We start from the raw sequence: 16,214 nt of genomic DNA, 5'->3' as shown, positions 1-16,214 counted from the left end.
GCAACAAAAGTAATTTATCCTTAACAAGTAGGAAAATGATTGGGACTGTTTGTCGTGTAGTATACTTCCTAGATAAGGTATTGTAGGGCTTTTATACTTTGCTCATATTGAAGGGTTTTAACTTACCAGCTTCTCATCCCACTAGCAGAGGTGTAAGGAGAAGATTGTGAATGATGTGAATGAAGCACTGACACTTACCAGGAGTGTGGAAGATATTTTACAAGAATTTACAAATTAAATATCGATTATTGCCGAAAGTACATTGGTTCAAGTTGTCATACATTGGTTGCCAAAAGCATGTAGCCTCTCAACATAATAAGTCAAACGAAAAGTTTCTTCGATATTGATAAGACATGAGCAGTCCAAGAGAGACCATAGGATAGAGTATGCCGAGATCAAGAAACTTGAGCTCCGCTTTTACCGAAGACTTCTCAATATTATAGGGTTTGGGGGATCAAAGAAGGGTGTTTGTGTTATTCATATCATAGTCCAAAATCGACAATTTGACTTTTAGAAGGACTAAGTGTGAGAATGTATACATTAGGCAATGGTTAAGCGAGAAACAAGAACACATTCGTTTTAAAGAGATGTGAGAAGAGATCACCTTCACACGGGACAAAAGTAATTTTGTAGATGGCCAATAATGAAGAAAAGATGAGCAAAAGTGAATGAACAGATCTTTTTGGTATACCATGAGGTAATAAAATTGTAGGGCTCCCCTCCCTAATTACAAATACAGTGCTCACTTCTACAGAGATAAGAACACAGTCAGTTGTTTATCCGACTAATGGTGTTGATACTATTAAAATTATTTAATAGTACTTGGAGCAGATTCAAAGGCAGAAGTAGTCTTGCAAGGCGCGTCGAACATACTTCCTGCCCTTTTCTAAATTGAACAGTATATTATGATACAGGATAAGAGCAGCATCTGAAGCATTTCGTTTACACATCAAAGCCAAGTGACATGGACCAATGCTCCCTTCAATGTTTAGCAGTAAATAAATTCTTTGGACAAGTAGTACTCCAAATGTTTGAGATTGAAACTGACCAAGAAGGTGTTCGTTTATATTCTCACCATAACACGAGTGAGTGAAACGTATTACGCAACTCAAGCGACTACTAGCCAACTTAGAATAAACGTTTCCCAACATATCGAAAACCTTCCTAATATATCTACGGACTCACTCACTGGTGGTTTGGTATCCTTCGTCTATAAAGGTGTTAAGACAAAAGCGTCGTCAGAACCTCAATGTCTGTAGCAACTTCAAGCGTAATCTAAAGTGGGAGTAGCAATGTTTTCCCATTGTTTTAAGACGAGATCAACTTGTCTCTATGGGTATGAATTTCCTATCCTTATAATCAGAATCTTTTATCGTCATTGCGATTACCTTTATCGTTATTAACATTTTCGATATGAAGTCCGTTGAGGATAAATATACTCGTGAATGAATGATACGAAAATTTAGTATGTTTCTTAAAAAGAAGGTTCGAAATTTGGCGGGGTCCTAAACATGGAGATATAGGAAGCAAGGAGTCAGGTGATTGACACACGGAAAACTAAAATAAGCTCAAGTCACAAACATTCAGCTGGAGATAATCACCAATGAATCTCCCACCAGTGAGCACCCTAAATAGAGAGGAATAGTCAGTCCAAATATCCTGTCACTATACTCGAACTTTAAAGCAAATTGAAAAACAAACCTGGTAACTGTCCGACTCTGGGTCAGCATCCTACCACTCGCATACTAAGTGATTATTATAAGCCATATTATTTTAGCTACACTTTTTCAACTGAGGCTTTCCACAACTATCATCATTGTAGATGTCTGCGTTTGAATTCCTCGAATTTGCCTTCCTACTCACGAAACCCTCTATCATCGCCGCTCATTTGTCGAATGTACATAAACATGCTTTGTGCACAGCATTAGTACGTCACGCTATCCACGAAGACACTTCTTTATGTAGCGAGGTGATATTAGGCTTAAAACAATGCTTAGTCATTCATATTAGTGAATTCCCTAAGTAAATCCACTTACCTGCCGTCACTTTACGTTAACAGTCCCTGACAACCTTAACTTTCTTGAATAATATCTAACATCAACAGCGGTAGACCTGACTGACATATTTTGGTAACCATTGTTTTGTTGTCCCGCACTCTTATTTCATTTTACTTTCTCTAGTTGTAGATAATTACCATTAATTTGCTCTGACACACTAAATAACAACGTTCGTAAGTCAACAGGCTGTCCAGTGAAGAGAGAAATTATAAGTTGCCTGCTGATGCATTGGATTGCTGTCATACACGTCATAAATTTATTAACTAAGCAATTACCGAACTAGCAAACTTAGAACAATCTTATATCACATTTTTTTTCTCTACATCTGTTACTATTTATATCAAATTGATCATGCCTGTAACCTGGAGTCAATTCTGTAATTATTATTTTCGGTATATATATTAATCTTAGTGTCTGAACAGTTACTCACTCTTGGCAGTTAGTTATGCAAGTACGAAGATTAGGCACCTCTACCTTTGGTTTCCTCTCTTTGTGTTCTTTGACAAGTGGAATTCCATAGAACACCTCAGTTTGAAATCAGTCAACTTGTTCCCTATATTAACTGTGGCTGGTATCCTGACTTGATTATTCTATCAGGCAGAGGTACGACAAACCAATCTAGACAGTGGAACCCTTCTGAGACATCAACTTCATAAAGTTAGGTAGACATCGACTGGATCTTGATGCAGTCACGCCCCAACTCTTGAGTGGCCACAGGAACCCAGGTTAATCTGCTGATATTGAAGACATAAATCCAGTTATGCAATAAACTGTCCTAGTTTAAAGCACCATCGTGCAGCATAAAATTCAACCTTCATCTGCTCCTTATGATGGGATCCATATTTTGCGACTAATTCCCTTGTTGCCTTAGTATTACTATTGCACAAGACGTTCGGTGGGGTACTTCCACATGTCATAATCTACCACATTAATAAGGAGTGTAGTGACCCTTTGCCACTGATGATTCTTCCTACCAGATCTACTAAAGAACACTAGCCGTACAGCAGTCCAGCTAGAATATGGTTTAGTTTTAAATATTTTAAGGCTGCTAGCTAGTTAAAAAGACGAAAGACAGTATGATCCTGTTACATTTTTGAGTCGCCTTGAAAAGTTACTTATGGACGCCAACTTGTTCCTTCAAACTCGCGCGCCTATCGAGGATAAATCGCCAACGAATTATCCCAGTGAAAATCCTTCGTTTGAAATAGTGCCATTCGCAAGCTGCTTAGATCATCACACGAAGGAATTTGCCGGGTAGATAACTGCACTATTGAATTCTTCGTCACTGACACGAACGGAAAAGATATACATTCAACTGGTCGCCTAAAACTAACACTTTGATAGATGTAAACATGCATAAAGGATAAGATTGTAGATGTCTAGAAATTTAGGGTAGATAAGGTGCATACAATAAATAAACTTCCAAGAAAACAATATAAGGTAACACTTAAAGGGTTCTTATTATTTGAGTGGAACCCAATCCTATTAAATTACCCGAATGCATTACTTAAGAAATTATTTCAAAGAGTTTACACAAAAATTTTCATTCTTCATCTAACTCTAAAATTGGTGATGCAGTTAAGTGAACAGCTGAAAAGTTACTATTTGTTATACCGTTGGCATCGGTAGTTTCAGGGTGTTTGGGAACAATTTCAGAAGTTTTCTCATAACATTTTGAAATTACTTTGGGACATGATGACTGTGAATGGTTGGGTTCGGAATCTAAAATAGGTAAGTTCTCAAGATGAGAATCAGAGCGAGAATGTACAGGGATATTAGGTTTTGATTCGTGAAGAGTGAAGGAATCGCGAATTGTACTAGTAGATTCGGTTGAATTAGGATTGTCTTGTTCAGACACCAAGCAATCTGCAGGAGAAAGAGAAAAAGTATGACTGTCAGAGTATGAAGAGTTATTAATTAAAATGCTGGTTAGGAAGCCGTCGAAACATTTTTGACCACTAAGACTGTTATATGGTCAAATAAACTTACTGAAATTCTTGCCGCAATGGTCAACTTCAGTCGATGAAGACAATGAATCATTTGAAGATATGTGTGTATTAAGTACAGGAGTATTGATATCAACACTCATTTTAGGTATACTTTTGACATTGTCCGATTGTTTTGAATTCCCACCACTTGCACGATGACGGCGAGCATTACGTTTGCGGAGATTTTTCCTGTGAAACAAATTATCAATAAACAAAGTATCATCCTTCAAGATGAATGGTCTATTAAAGTACGAACACATTATAAATGTTTGAAGTTATCATAGTGAAAACCATCACAACATAGATAAGTGAAAAATATTGCTTTCAATTAGACTGTTATATCGGACTTTACTTTAATACACAGTAATACTTACTTCCATATATGAAAGCTACTAAAACCAATAAATCAGTTTATGGGTCAATGATAACAATTAAATGGATTACATGACTAAATACAGAAAATAGAAAGTATGGAATGACAGTAAGACGACAAACGTACTGGAAGCGATAGAAATGGTAAAACTTTCAACCAAGGTTTCAATATAAGAAGTGCGTCAGAATATGAGGGAACAGGCATTAAAGAAACGATCATTGAAATGATGTAAAAAGTGTGCAGAAGATCTGACAGTGGAGAATATATACAAAGGAGGTGAAGGAAAACGAACAAGGGATGAGGAAAATTAGTAAAACCGTTTGTCCAGTCTTATCCGACCGAGGAAGAGACAAGAATGTCACACATAGACTACATCTATAGACTTGAGTCCTCATAGATCCTGCCATATGTAGGAGGCCAGGTCGAACCGCGTTAGAAAGTGACGAAGGTATATGGTTAGTCAATTAAAATGATTTGATTTTATCTGCCGAATGAGAACCCCCAATCAAGCGTGAGGAAATAGAGCTATGTACTGTGTTTGACCCTTTCCAAACGAAACAAAGAGATGGTCACCTATTCGTTGGTTAAGCCGTTTGGTGGCATACCTATTATATTTATTCCTACAGGAGCAGCAGAATTTATTAACAGACACAGATGCCAGATAAGGTAACATATCCTTCGTTTAAATTGACATTGAAATCACTGAAGCTGGAGTTGTTGAAACTTAATGAGGATAGTTTGAAACGTGTTTGTGCTAAATTACTGACTTCTGGACATTTACAAAAACAACTTCGCTAATCCCCACAAATAATACCAGTTGCGCATAACAATTTATACACAGACTAATTGATTATATTATTAAGTTTGGGGTCACATCAGCTTACATACTTTGTATTAATGAGACAAAGCAATATGCTACACATCATCACTCAGAATTGTAGAAATAAAAAGGAAAATAAAAAAACACTAGAAAACAAGAATGAATGCATTGACAATTAGCAAAAAGTGTATGTCAGGTCAGATGAATTCGATCATAAACAAGTAGACCGAATTCAAGTATAAATATATTCATTTAACATTTTTATTCAACCACTCTCGTAGTCACTAAATTAGTGCTAGAATTTCCGTTACATTTTGGGATAGTTTCCTAACAACATTAAAAAAATACCTGATAGCCTGACGTCTGTTCCGATTCAGAAACGTTTAAACAACAAAAAGACAGTGACAAGTCTCACGAAATTTCACGTGAATTTCAACAAAGAATCACATATTTTTCTTAAAAACTAGGCAGTTTAAGGTTCATGCATAAGATTTTAATTCGGACATTCCATCTAAGGAGTACAAAATACTAACCACGATGCCCCACAAACTTATTACTTATATTCAATTGGTTGTAACAAGCAGATGGTCGCAATTATCGTCTGACGTTTATGAAGATTACCCTATCACTCAGCAAGAAACAAATGGAGTAAGTTCAAAACTTCTACTTAATGACTCATAAGTCTCTAAACTCCTAGGCTGTCTCCACGCAAAACAGTAATCAGTTTACTAATAAAATTCAGTTACAGACAAACAACGAATAATAATTAAAATTCACGTCAAAATTATACTTACCGTAAATTACACAATGTATGATGCAGTGTTTCTACTGTATCCCTAGGAGAGAAATCTACATGTTGATCACGCTGACAGAAACTCACTGATCTTACTCGCTGTCTGAATATAGGCAAATGAGGATGACACTGACTCATTGTTCCTGACAATTTATCACTAGATATACATCGTCGAAAATCAGATTTTGATAGTACTGAATCGTGATTTTCATCACTACTTGCAGTAGGAAATTCATCCGATGTTAAGGGATGCTCTCTATTACTAGCTAAACCGGCATCACGTAAAATATTACCTTCTAAAATAGTCATTTCATCTCCGCTAGATTCTAGAAGGTAAATAAATGAAGATATACAACATATAGAATCAAAAATAAAGGTGACATGAATCATATTTTAGAAGCAATAAAATAATTTAACTATTATTGTTAGAAGTGAAGTAGCAAACCTGTACTTTCAGGCAACAAGTATACGGTTTTAACAATAGTGAAAAGGTCACAACCGTTGCTGCTGCCTTGACGTGGTGGTCGGCCTTGCCTATCGTGATGAACCAATCGAGCTACATTGGCTAAAACAATCGTTCCTCAGGACCTCATAATGCCAGACAGATCGGTTGAAGAGTGGTAAGACTAATGGCAGCAAACCCAATATCCAAAGGCAAAGTCGTACTGCTGACTGTACAGAAGTGTGACGGCAGTAAGGTGTTTCCTTCAGACAACCAGCATAACAGCGATGCTGCCATCCTACGAGGAGGAGTGGGGTTAGAAAAAGTCGAGCCTAAAAATGCACACCTCGCTTTATCTCATGGATATCCGTCTCCGGTGGTAAGGTCTCAACAAGTATAGAGCTAACACGAACATTACTCACGAAAAGGTCATACGTAAACGACCTCAAGCAGCTGTCCCTTGGGCACTGCAACCACGCTCTCAGGTCACTTAAACTACTTTTAATCCGATTTCATTTTCAGGTACCTCCAGAAGAACCCTTCCATAGTGTGGGCAACCGGGAAGTGATAACCGACCTCATACCCCTAACACCACACAAGATCACAGTATTCATAACCGATATCCCTCTTCAATTCTTACTATTCCTCCTACATCGACTTTCAACACTAAACTTCACTTTTTGGCTTCCTCCTCAAGCGTCACTATAACCAACGATACTAGTGTGCTAAACACTGTCCCAGGTCTACTGAAACCTGGCTCCAAACTACACATTCGAGCCTTCAACGTACACACCCTATGTCAAATCGGTCAACAGGCCTCTTTGGCTAAGACCCTAGAATCTCGTACCATTGATGTATGCTGTGTCTCCGAAACACACATACAGGATCCTAGTGTGGTCATTCACCTGACCTCACCACGACGAAATGGACATCCAACGAAATACACCCTCCGTGTATTTGGCGACCCTATGGCCAGTTCTCGTGAACTTGTAGGTGTAGGCATAGCACTTAGTAAGAGGGCAGAACAAGCACTATTAGAGTGGATCCCCGTTAACAGTCGCCTATGTGCTGTCCGGCTAAACGGTTCTGTATGGACTCAAAAGGATAGGGATACACGTCACTGCCTTTTCGTCGTTTTGCCTACGCTCCCACTGACTTCAGCCCCGTTGAAGTGAAAGATGACTTACAGAAAGCTTTCTGGACTTCTTCAAAAAGCTAAACGCTCGGACATAGTACTCGTTGCAGGTGATTTTAATGCCCAAATAGGTAGCTTAAACCAAACAGAAAGACATTTAGGTGGGTATTTTAGTATCCCGACTCAGAGAACAGACGGTGATCGTCTGTTGCAACTATGCTCAGACAATCGTTTAGTTTTAGAAAACCCTAATTTTAAGCATAAGTAGAGACGTCGTTTGACATGGCGACCCCCTGTACCAAACCAACGATGGACTCAAGTAGACTATATTGCCATCAATCATCGTTGGAGAGGCTCGATAGAAGACTGTCGCTCTTTCTGTAATACATGTTTAGACTGTGATCATGCTCTAATACGAGCACGCATTTGCTTGTCTTACTGGACGCAGGAAAGACATACTAAGAAGACCCCTTAGAATTGAAATGAGTGACGAGAAAGCCAAAAGTATATTGCAGAAACAACTGAGGTCACACTCAGGTAGTTCTGAAAACGAGGCTGACCCAGATGTTGCTTGGAAAGATATACGAACAGCTGTGGAAACAGCAGTGATATCTGTTAGTGATTTAAACCGAAAGATTACAAAAAACCAATGGATCTCGCCCTCTCAAAATACTCTCACAAGGCCACACGTATACAGCCACTGCCAGGGAAGTTCTACTCAATGCCTTCTCGAGGTGGGAGTGTTGTTTACGAAATCAAGAAAAAAAAGCGAATGTCTGGCGCCTTAACCGAGTTGGCGGGTACAGAGAATCAATCTAGGGAAGTTCAAAAACCCTGATTCCAAACAAATGGTGCACGATCATGAGGAAACAAAAGGCGTACGGACCTATTGTTGATTACCTGCTACCATGGACTGCATCTCGTAACGTTGCTTCAAAGGATCGGGAAGCGACACATTAGGAGAACCACCTGCTTCGGATTAGGCACCCGGACAGTATCCCAGCCCTCACACAAATCAAATGATACGTATGGCGCATATATATTTGGTACCTCCTTGTGCCAATGTTTATGTGTTTAAATAAATAAATAGTATGGATATTATTAAGCAATTTTAGAAAACCACGAAACTGCTTCCTAGTGGTTACTTTAAATAATAGTTTTGTTTTATGAACATTGTAGCAAGCCCATTCAACTACTGTATTTTTTGTGTGCTCTCTGTAATCCTAACATTAATCCACTTTGTAAATTTATGTGTGAGTCTGATTGAGCGCATGTGTCTGCACATCAATCTTAATCTGTTCTCTCATTGGTTGTAAACAAAGACAATCAATAATTTATCCACAACCATTAACACTCATAAATATATATGGATTTTTAACACACACACACACACACACACTTGTTTTCCCTGTGTGCTTGCTTTCTGTACGCTTGTGGATTTTACCGAGCCTCAACAATAAACTATCTCTATAACTGGTGTTCAGGCTTTTGGATAATCTCGAGTAAACCCGTAATTCTACTAGGAGATTTAGCCTGCAGTAAATATTCAGTTAGAGGGATATTATTTATTTATTGGAGTCAAATATAGAGGAATTAATCCTCTACAAAGTTGGTGAGCCGCATTCCGAACACGCACCATTTTTCAACAAAGCTGGTGAGCCGCATTTTGAACACGCCCCATTTTTCCACAAAGTTGGTAATCCGCTTTTTGAACGCGCACCATCTCTCTACAAGTCTGCTGCATATTCTCTAATCATATCATAAAGAACTTCACATTGGAATTACCGTTACAATTATTAACAATTCATTGACAGTCATAATATATTCATTCATAACATTGTCCCTTTGGAATTATATTGATATATTCTTATATTTGTGCCCAAAGTGACAGTTTTTTTATTCGGTGAGTCTCTCATATATTTCCTGTTGTTATTGGTTATTTCTTCATATTGTAGTTATTATTATTGCTGCAGATATTATTTCTTTGTATCATGTCACTCGATAATTCGCTTAGCCTTTCATCTAAGTCTATTTCCGTGGGTGCCATCTCTGTACCTTTACCTGTTTTTAATCCTCGAAAGGCATAACTCTAGTTTGCACGCTTAGAAAGCTTTTTTGTTACAAACAAAATCACAAGCCAGATCACGAAATTTAGTTACGCAAATTCGTTGCTGCCGGATGACGTTATTGAGCAAGTGCCTGACGTCATTTTTAAACCGGATCCTGACTCACCATATGATTGCCTAAAAAGAGTCATACGTGTCACATCTCTCTCTGACCAGCAGACTATCGATCAACTTTTAGCCAATGTAGAGCTAGGTGATAACACACCTTCCCAATTAAAACGCCATATGACAAGTGTTTTAGGGAATCGTATAGTTGATAAACGTCTATTATATCGATTGTGGCTCAGACGCCTCCCACAAAACATACAGCAGATACTCGCAATTGGAGACGAGGATGTCCATTTTGACAAGTTGGCAGACATAGCCGATCAAATTTACGAGCGGACCAGGACTCACTCGGTATCACCCGTACAAACAAACTCAACCGACGAGATCGCCGAGTTACGACAGACAGTCGACGCCCTCACTAAACAGATAGATCAGCTACAACTTTCGAATGCCCACCACTGCAAGTGTAGAGGAAGGTCCAGAAGTCGTACACGTCGTAGTCCAAGCATCATCCGACATAACATTTGCTGGTACCATAAAACGTTCGGTAAACAAGCTAAAAAGTGTATTCCCCCCTGTAATTTTGCAAGCACACGGAAAAGGGAACATCAAGGCCGACGATTAGTTACGACTGCGGTCTCCGGCCACAACTCACAGGACAGTCGTTTGTTATACGTCACAGACAGAAGAACAGGGACACAGTTCTTAGTCGACACAGGGGCAGAGGTTAGTGTAGTACCACCTACTGCACTCGAGAAAAAGACACCTGCCCCCAAACTGAAACTAAGAGCCGCGAATAGATCCAAGATCAAGACATACGGCAAAAGACATTTGCAATTGCATTTCGGTCCCAAATCCAACTTCTCATGGAACTTCATCATAGCTGATGTTCTTGTTCCCATAATCGGTGTTGATTTCCTGCAATCACATAAAATACTCGTAGACGTTAGAAACCGGAAACTGGTACTTGCCGATCACAGCAGCGTAATCAAAGGAATTCTATCTAATGAGAAGTCTATACATTTATTGGTCAAACCTCATCGCGAGAATGACAAGTACGTCAATTTACTTAAACAGTTCCCAGACTTATTAAGACCGTGTTTCAAACGTGACAAACTGACACATACTGTCGTACATCACATTAAAACAGAGGGACCACCAGTATTTGTGCGTCCAAGACGCCTTGATCCCTCTCGTCTGGCTCTCACAAAGAATGAGTTCAACAAAATGATAGAGTTGGGTATCATACGCCCCTCCGATAGTCCATGGGCATCACCACTACATATGGTACCTAAGAAAAACTCTTCTGAGGTTAGACCTTGTGGCGATTACAGAGCTCTTAACAGCAGGACTATACCAGATAGATATCCGCTTCCACACTTACATGACTTTACTCACAGTCTACCTGATGCAACAATTTTTTCAAAGGTTGACCTCGTCTGTGCCTACCATCACATCCCAATTCACCCGGATGATGTTCCTAAAACAGCCATTACTACCCCATTCGGGTTATACGAATTCGTTCGCATGCCTTTTGGATTAAAAAATGCTGCACAAAGTTTCCAACGTTTTATTGACCAAGTCGTACGTGGCTTACCGTTTGTATATGCCTACATAGATGACTTACTTATCGCCAGCAAAGACGAAAACGAACATCTAACTCATCTAAAATTGCTTTTTGAGAAGCTAAACGAGTATGGGTTAACAGTCAATCTCGATAAGTGTGAGTTTGGAAAGCAATCCCTCACCTTTCTAGGCCACTTACTGGACAATCAAGGTATTAGACCGGTTCCTGAGGAAACAAAAATCATTAAAAATTATCCCTTACCTGACTCCTTCAAGAAACTACGACGTTTCCTTGGGATGATCAACTTTTATCGACGTTTTATTCCGAAATGTGCTGACATAGCGAAACCGCTAACGGATTTATTAAGGGGACGCGCTAAATCACTAATAATGACACCGCAAGCAATTCAAGCTTTCGAACAGTTGAAAAACGCCCTAAGCACTGAGGCATTGCTGGTCCGACGGAAGGTTAACGCACCTTTAGCAGTAATGACCGACGCCTCTAATGTAGCGGTAGGTGCTGTACTTCAACAACGCGTCAATCAACAATGGCAACCCCTAGCATTTTTCTCAAAAAAGCTAAATGCGACGCAAACAAAATATAGCACATTCGGTAGAGAACTGTTGGCCGTCTATTTAGCGATCAAACACTTCCGGTATATGTTAGAAGGCAATTCTTTTACAATATTTACTGATCACAAGCCGCTAACTAAATCCTTGATGCAAAACCATGATAAATACAGTCCACGCGAAATTCGTCAACTAGCATTCATTTCACAATTTCCAGCTGATATACGCTATATAAAAGGCATGGAAAACGATGCAGCAGATGCACTATCTAGATTAAATATTAATACCTTCTCAATCCATGATATAAACTGTCAAGATATTACAGTAGAAAAAGCTGGTAAACATGCTACTGTTAGCATCGACAAAATAAAACCAGCGTTTTCAGAGCACATCAAGAAGCAGACAACGAAACCATCCAAATCCGCATCAAAGCAAGCACTACACAAACCACCTGTAACAATCAATACTTCATACGGAAGTTCAACGGCTACAGAAACTACTACAAGATCAGGTAGGAGAGTACACTTTCCGGATAGGAACGTAGCAACAACCATCCTTATCTAGCCCAAATGCTACAAATTGTTCTCTATTTTTATTAACTGTTCTTTATTGGCCCCACGGATTGTTCATTATACTTACTTTTAACTTCATGCAATCCTTATACACATACATAAAACGTTTCAACACATACAAACTATTATTACAACTTAACGCTTACTCATCACATCGGATTGTACATTTATTTTATAAACAATTTTTTTTATCACTTTGTCGAACATAGATGTTAATATAAAAAATCTTTTTTATAGAAAAAAACATCTACGTCCTGGATGGGAGCTTATGTAGCAAGCCCATTCAACTACTGTATTTTTTGTGTGAGTCTGATTGAGCGCATGTGTCTGCACATCAATCTTAATCTGTTCTCTCATTGGTTGTAAACAAAGACAATCAATAATTTATCCACAACCATTAACACTCATAAATATATATGGATTTTTAACACACACACACACACACTTGTTTTCCCTGTGTGCTTGCTTTCTGTACGCTTGTGGATTTTACCGAGCCTCAACAATAAACTATCTCTATAACTGGTGTTCAGGCTTTTGGATAATCTCGAGTAAACCCGTAATTCTACTAGGAGATTTAGCCTGCAGTAAATATTCAGTTAGAGGGATATTATTTATTTATTGGAGTCAAATATAGAGGAATTAATCCTCTACAACATTCAGTAGAAATGATTGTATAGATTTCGGTAGTCAATATTCGACAAGAACACCATGACTGTATTACGAATTGGGAAATGTTAAATGTCGAATCTTGACTAAATAGTCTGAAAATAACGTGCTTACTGTGAAATATGAGTCTTTAGTTTGATCTAATGTGACTTCATGGGTGTACAATGTGAAAGTGATGACACAAACGCTCAGTACTCGTTAGTTCTCAATGATCATTCGGTTGATGTAAGTTCATGATGAAAATGGTGACTGAATTGAATAAAACTAAATATAATACAAACACAGGAATCCCTAAGTTTAACATTAAGGTAAACCATTTTAAATCCGATAAAATTCCATCAAATATTTAAACTATCTATAAGCATATATATGGAATTCACAAGATAAGCTGCAAATAATAAACACATCAAACAATAATACCACAACAAGAGTATAAACTTATGTTATTTACCTGATATTGAACGTTGTTTCAAAATACTCTTTAATACTAGTCCTGGATTACCAGGAGTTGAATTATACCTGAGACGTCTGACACTGTAATTATTATTATCATTTTCGTTGGTTACATGTAATTTGTTAGAATGTTGGTTTATTAAATTTGATTGATGATTAGACATAAAACAAGAGTCATTTATCTTCATGAGATTACAATTGAAGTCGATGTTCGAACCTATAAATTCAACAGTAGGATCCCATTCTATGGAACAACATTTATCTGACAATGAGGTGACGTTTACGGACTTTAAACATTGTTGATTCGATGTACAGCATTTATGAAGTAACTGACTATTGATTGAAGATACATTATTGGTCAGTTGAGTAGAGGAGAAAACACCATCATGATAACAATTAACAGAAGTTTCATTAACATCGGTAGATAGAAAACTATTTTGTCTACAATGTGGTGTGAACGATTCCATTCCAATGAATGAACACTCCTAATTATGTAGATAAATACATAATACCAGAGATAATAATGAAGTTCAAATACAGATTACTGTAAATTATAAGGTAAAATCCTTTCAAGTCTCAACTTAATGAGTTTGAAAATATTTAAATATTAATCTATTAAAATCAAATCCTCGGTGTATTTTAAGTTAATAATAAGAGTGATACAGTTAAGGGAAATACAGAATGTCGAAGAACTCCTTTATGCTTTTAGAACCAACGATACACTTTTGTAAAGTTTGATAAATGTGAAATACCTGCTGGAAACATACTTAAGAAATCGATAGGAAATGAAAGTTAACTTCCAAGCCAAGCAATACAGTTAGTAGGGGATTGAAGATGTCTTCATCCTACTCTTTTCATATATGGTTGATCAGAATTAATTTTATGTAATTCTGTCTTGTAAGGTCACTTCAATTTAGCATTCTAAACGAAATCACAATTATTGCCCGAACATTCAACTAAGTATAAGTGCAGACTTAATAGCTTTTGCTTCAAGAGTATAAAGCACTTACTATAGTAACTAACATCAATCACCGATTCACAAAATTTAACTATGTATATACATCATGTTATTAAGTACAACTTATACCAAAGTATTTTTCTAAAATAAGCACTATTTTTTTAATAAACTGATATAGGCTAATGAGTAGAAAAATTGTAATTCTGACGTTTCGTGACTTAATGTAAGCCACTTCTTCAAAGTAAATAAATGACAAAAAATATATTATAAACCTTTTACCAAATACTCAATTTATTTGAAACCATCAAGTCCAACCATGGCATTGGTACCTACAAATTGACATAGGATGAGAATCTAATGGACCAAGGATCATCAAAGCCTCCTTCAAAACAAAGAGGGCATTACAATGAACATCATCCAATGCTATGCGCCTACCAAAGATTACAATGAAGACGTTAAAGACCAATTCTACGACAGGCTGCAGTCAATCATTGGGAAACGCCTAACAAAGGACTTGACCCTTCTGATGGCAGATTTAAATGCCAAGGTTGGAATGGACAACTCCGGATATGAAGACATTATGGGACGACATGGACTGGGAGAAAAGAACGAAAATGGTGAGAGATTTGTCAACCTATGTGCCTTAAATAAACTGGTAATGGGCTGCACTATATTCCCACACAAACGCATTCACAAAGCCACATGGACTTCACCAGATCACACTACACAGAATCAAATCAACCATATCTGCATCAACAAAAAGTTCAGGAGGACGATGGAGGATGTGAGAACCAGGAAAAGAGCTGATATAGCATCAGGTCATCACTTGCTGGTCGCCAAGATGAAATTAAAACTTAAAAAGCACTAGACAACGGAGCGGACAACATCACAAATGTTTAATACGGCTTTTCTTCGGGATACTGACAAACTCAACAAATTCAAGGTAGCCCTCAAAAATAAGTTCCAGGCCTTTCATGATCTACTCAATGGAGAGGGAACTACCATGGAGAACAACTGAAAAGGGATCAAAGAAACAATCACTTCAACATGTTATGAGATGATGGGCCACAAGAAGCATCACCACAAGGAATGGACCACTGTTGGTACACTGGATAAGATTGAAGAAAGGAGGAACAAGAAGGCAGCAATCAATACCAGCCGAAGAAGAGCAGAAAAAGCCAAGGCACACACCGAATACACAGAAGCAAACAAGTGAAGAGGAGCATCAGAACAGATAAACGTAAATATGTGGAAGATTTAGCAATGACGTCAGAAAAGGCTGCAAGAGAAGGAAACGATACAATTGTATGATACAACAAAGAAACTCGTTGGAAATTACCGTAAACCAGAACGACAAGTAAAAAGCAAGGAAGGCAAGGTAATCACCAACATTGAAGAACAACGGAACAGGTGGGTAGAACACTTCAAAGAACTCTTGAATCGACCAGCAGCTCCACTGATTATTTATTATTATTTATACACATAAATATTGGTACAAGGGGGTACCAGATATATATGCGCCGCACAAATCTCATTCGATTTGTGTGAGGGCTGTGATACTGCCCAGGTGCCCAAACTCAAGCAGGTGATTTTCTTAGGGGGCTACACCCGGAGCCTTTGACCTAAAGGTCTGATCCAGAAGGCAGT

The 16,214-nt window shown here is 38.0% G+C and overlaps 1 protein-coding gene across 1 annotated transcript in view; it reads right to left on the bottom strand.

Moving 5' to 3' along the window:
* Window positions 1-3,499: 3,499 nt before the first annotated feature.
* The window catches only part of Smp_077120 (hypothetical protein), a 30,299-nt gene continuing 17,584 nt past the window's right edge, over window positions 3,500-16,214 (bottom strand). Inside the window, exons 7-10 of the mRNA XM_018790336.1 lie at window positions 13,608-14,094; window positions 6,033-6,357; window positions 4,047-4,234; window positions 3,500-3,923 (exon numbers count right to left, since the gene is read on the bottom strand). Coding sequence (XP_018655690.1) covers window positions 3,601-3,923; window positions 4,047-4,234; window positions 6,033-6,357; window positions 13,608-14,094 — 1,323 coding nt within the window. The 3' untranslated portion in view covers window positions 3,500-3,600. The remainder of the gene's footprint in view (window positions 3,924-4,046; window positions 4,235-6,032; window positions 6,358-13,607; window positions 14,095-16,214) is intronic.

This window comes from Schistosoma mansoni, chromosome W, assembly GCF_000237925.1.
Source record: "Schistosoma mansoni strain Puerto Rico chromosome W, complete genome".
In the NCBI taxonomy this organism is placed as follows: Eukaryota; Metazoa; Platyhelminthes; class Trematoda; order Strigeidida; family Schistosomatidae; genus Schistosoma; species Schistosoma mansoni.
Note: the sequence above shows the minus strand (reverse complement) of the source record. Positions and strands in the feature narration are given on the sequence as shown.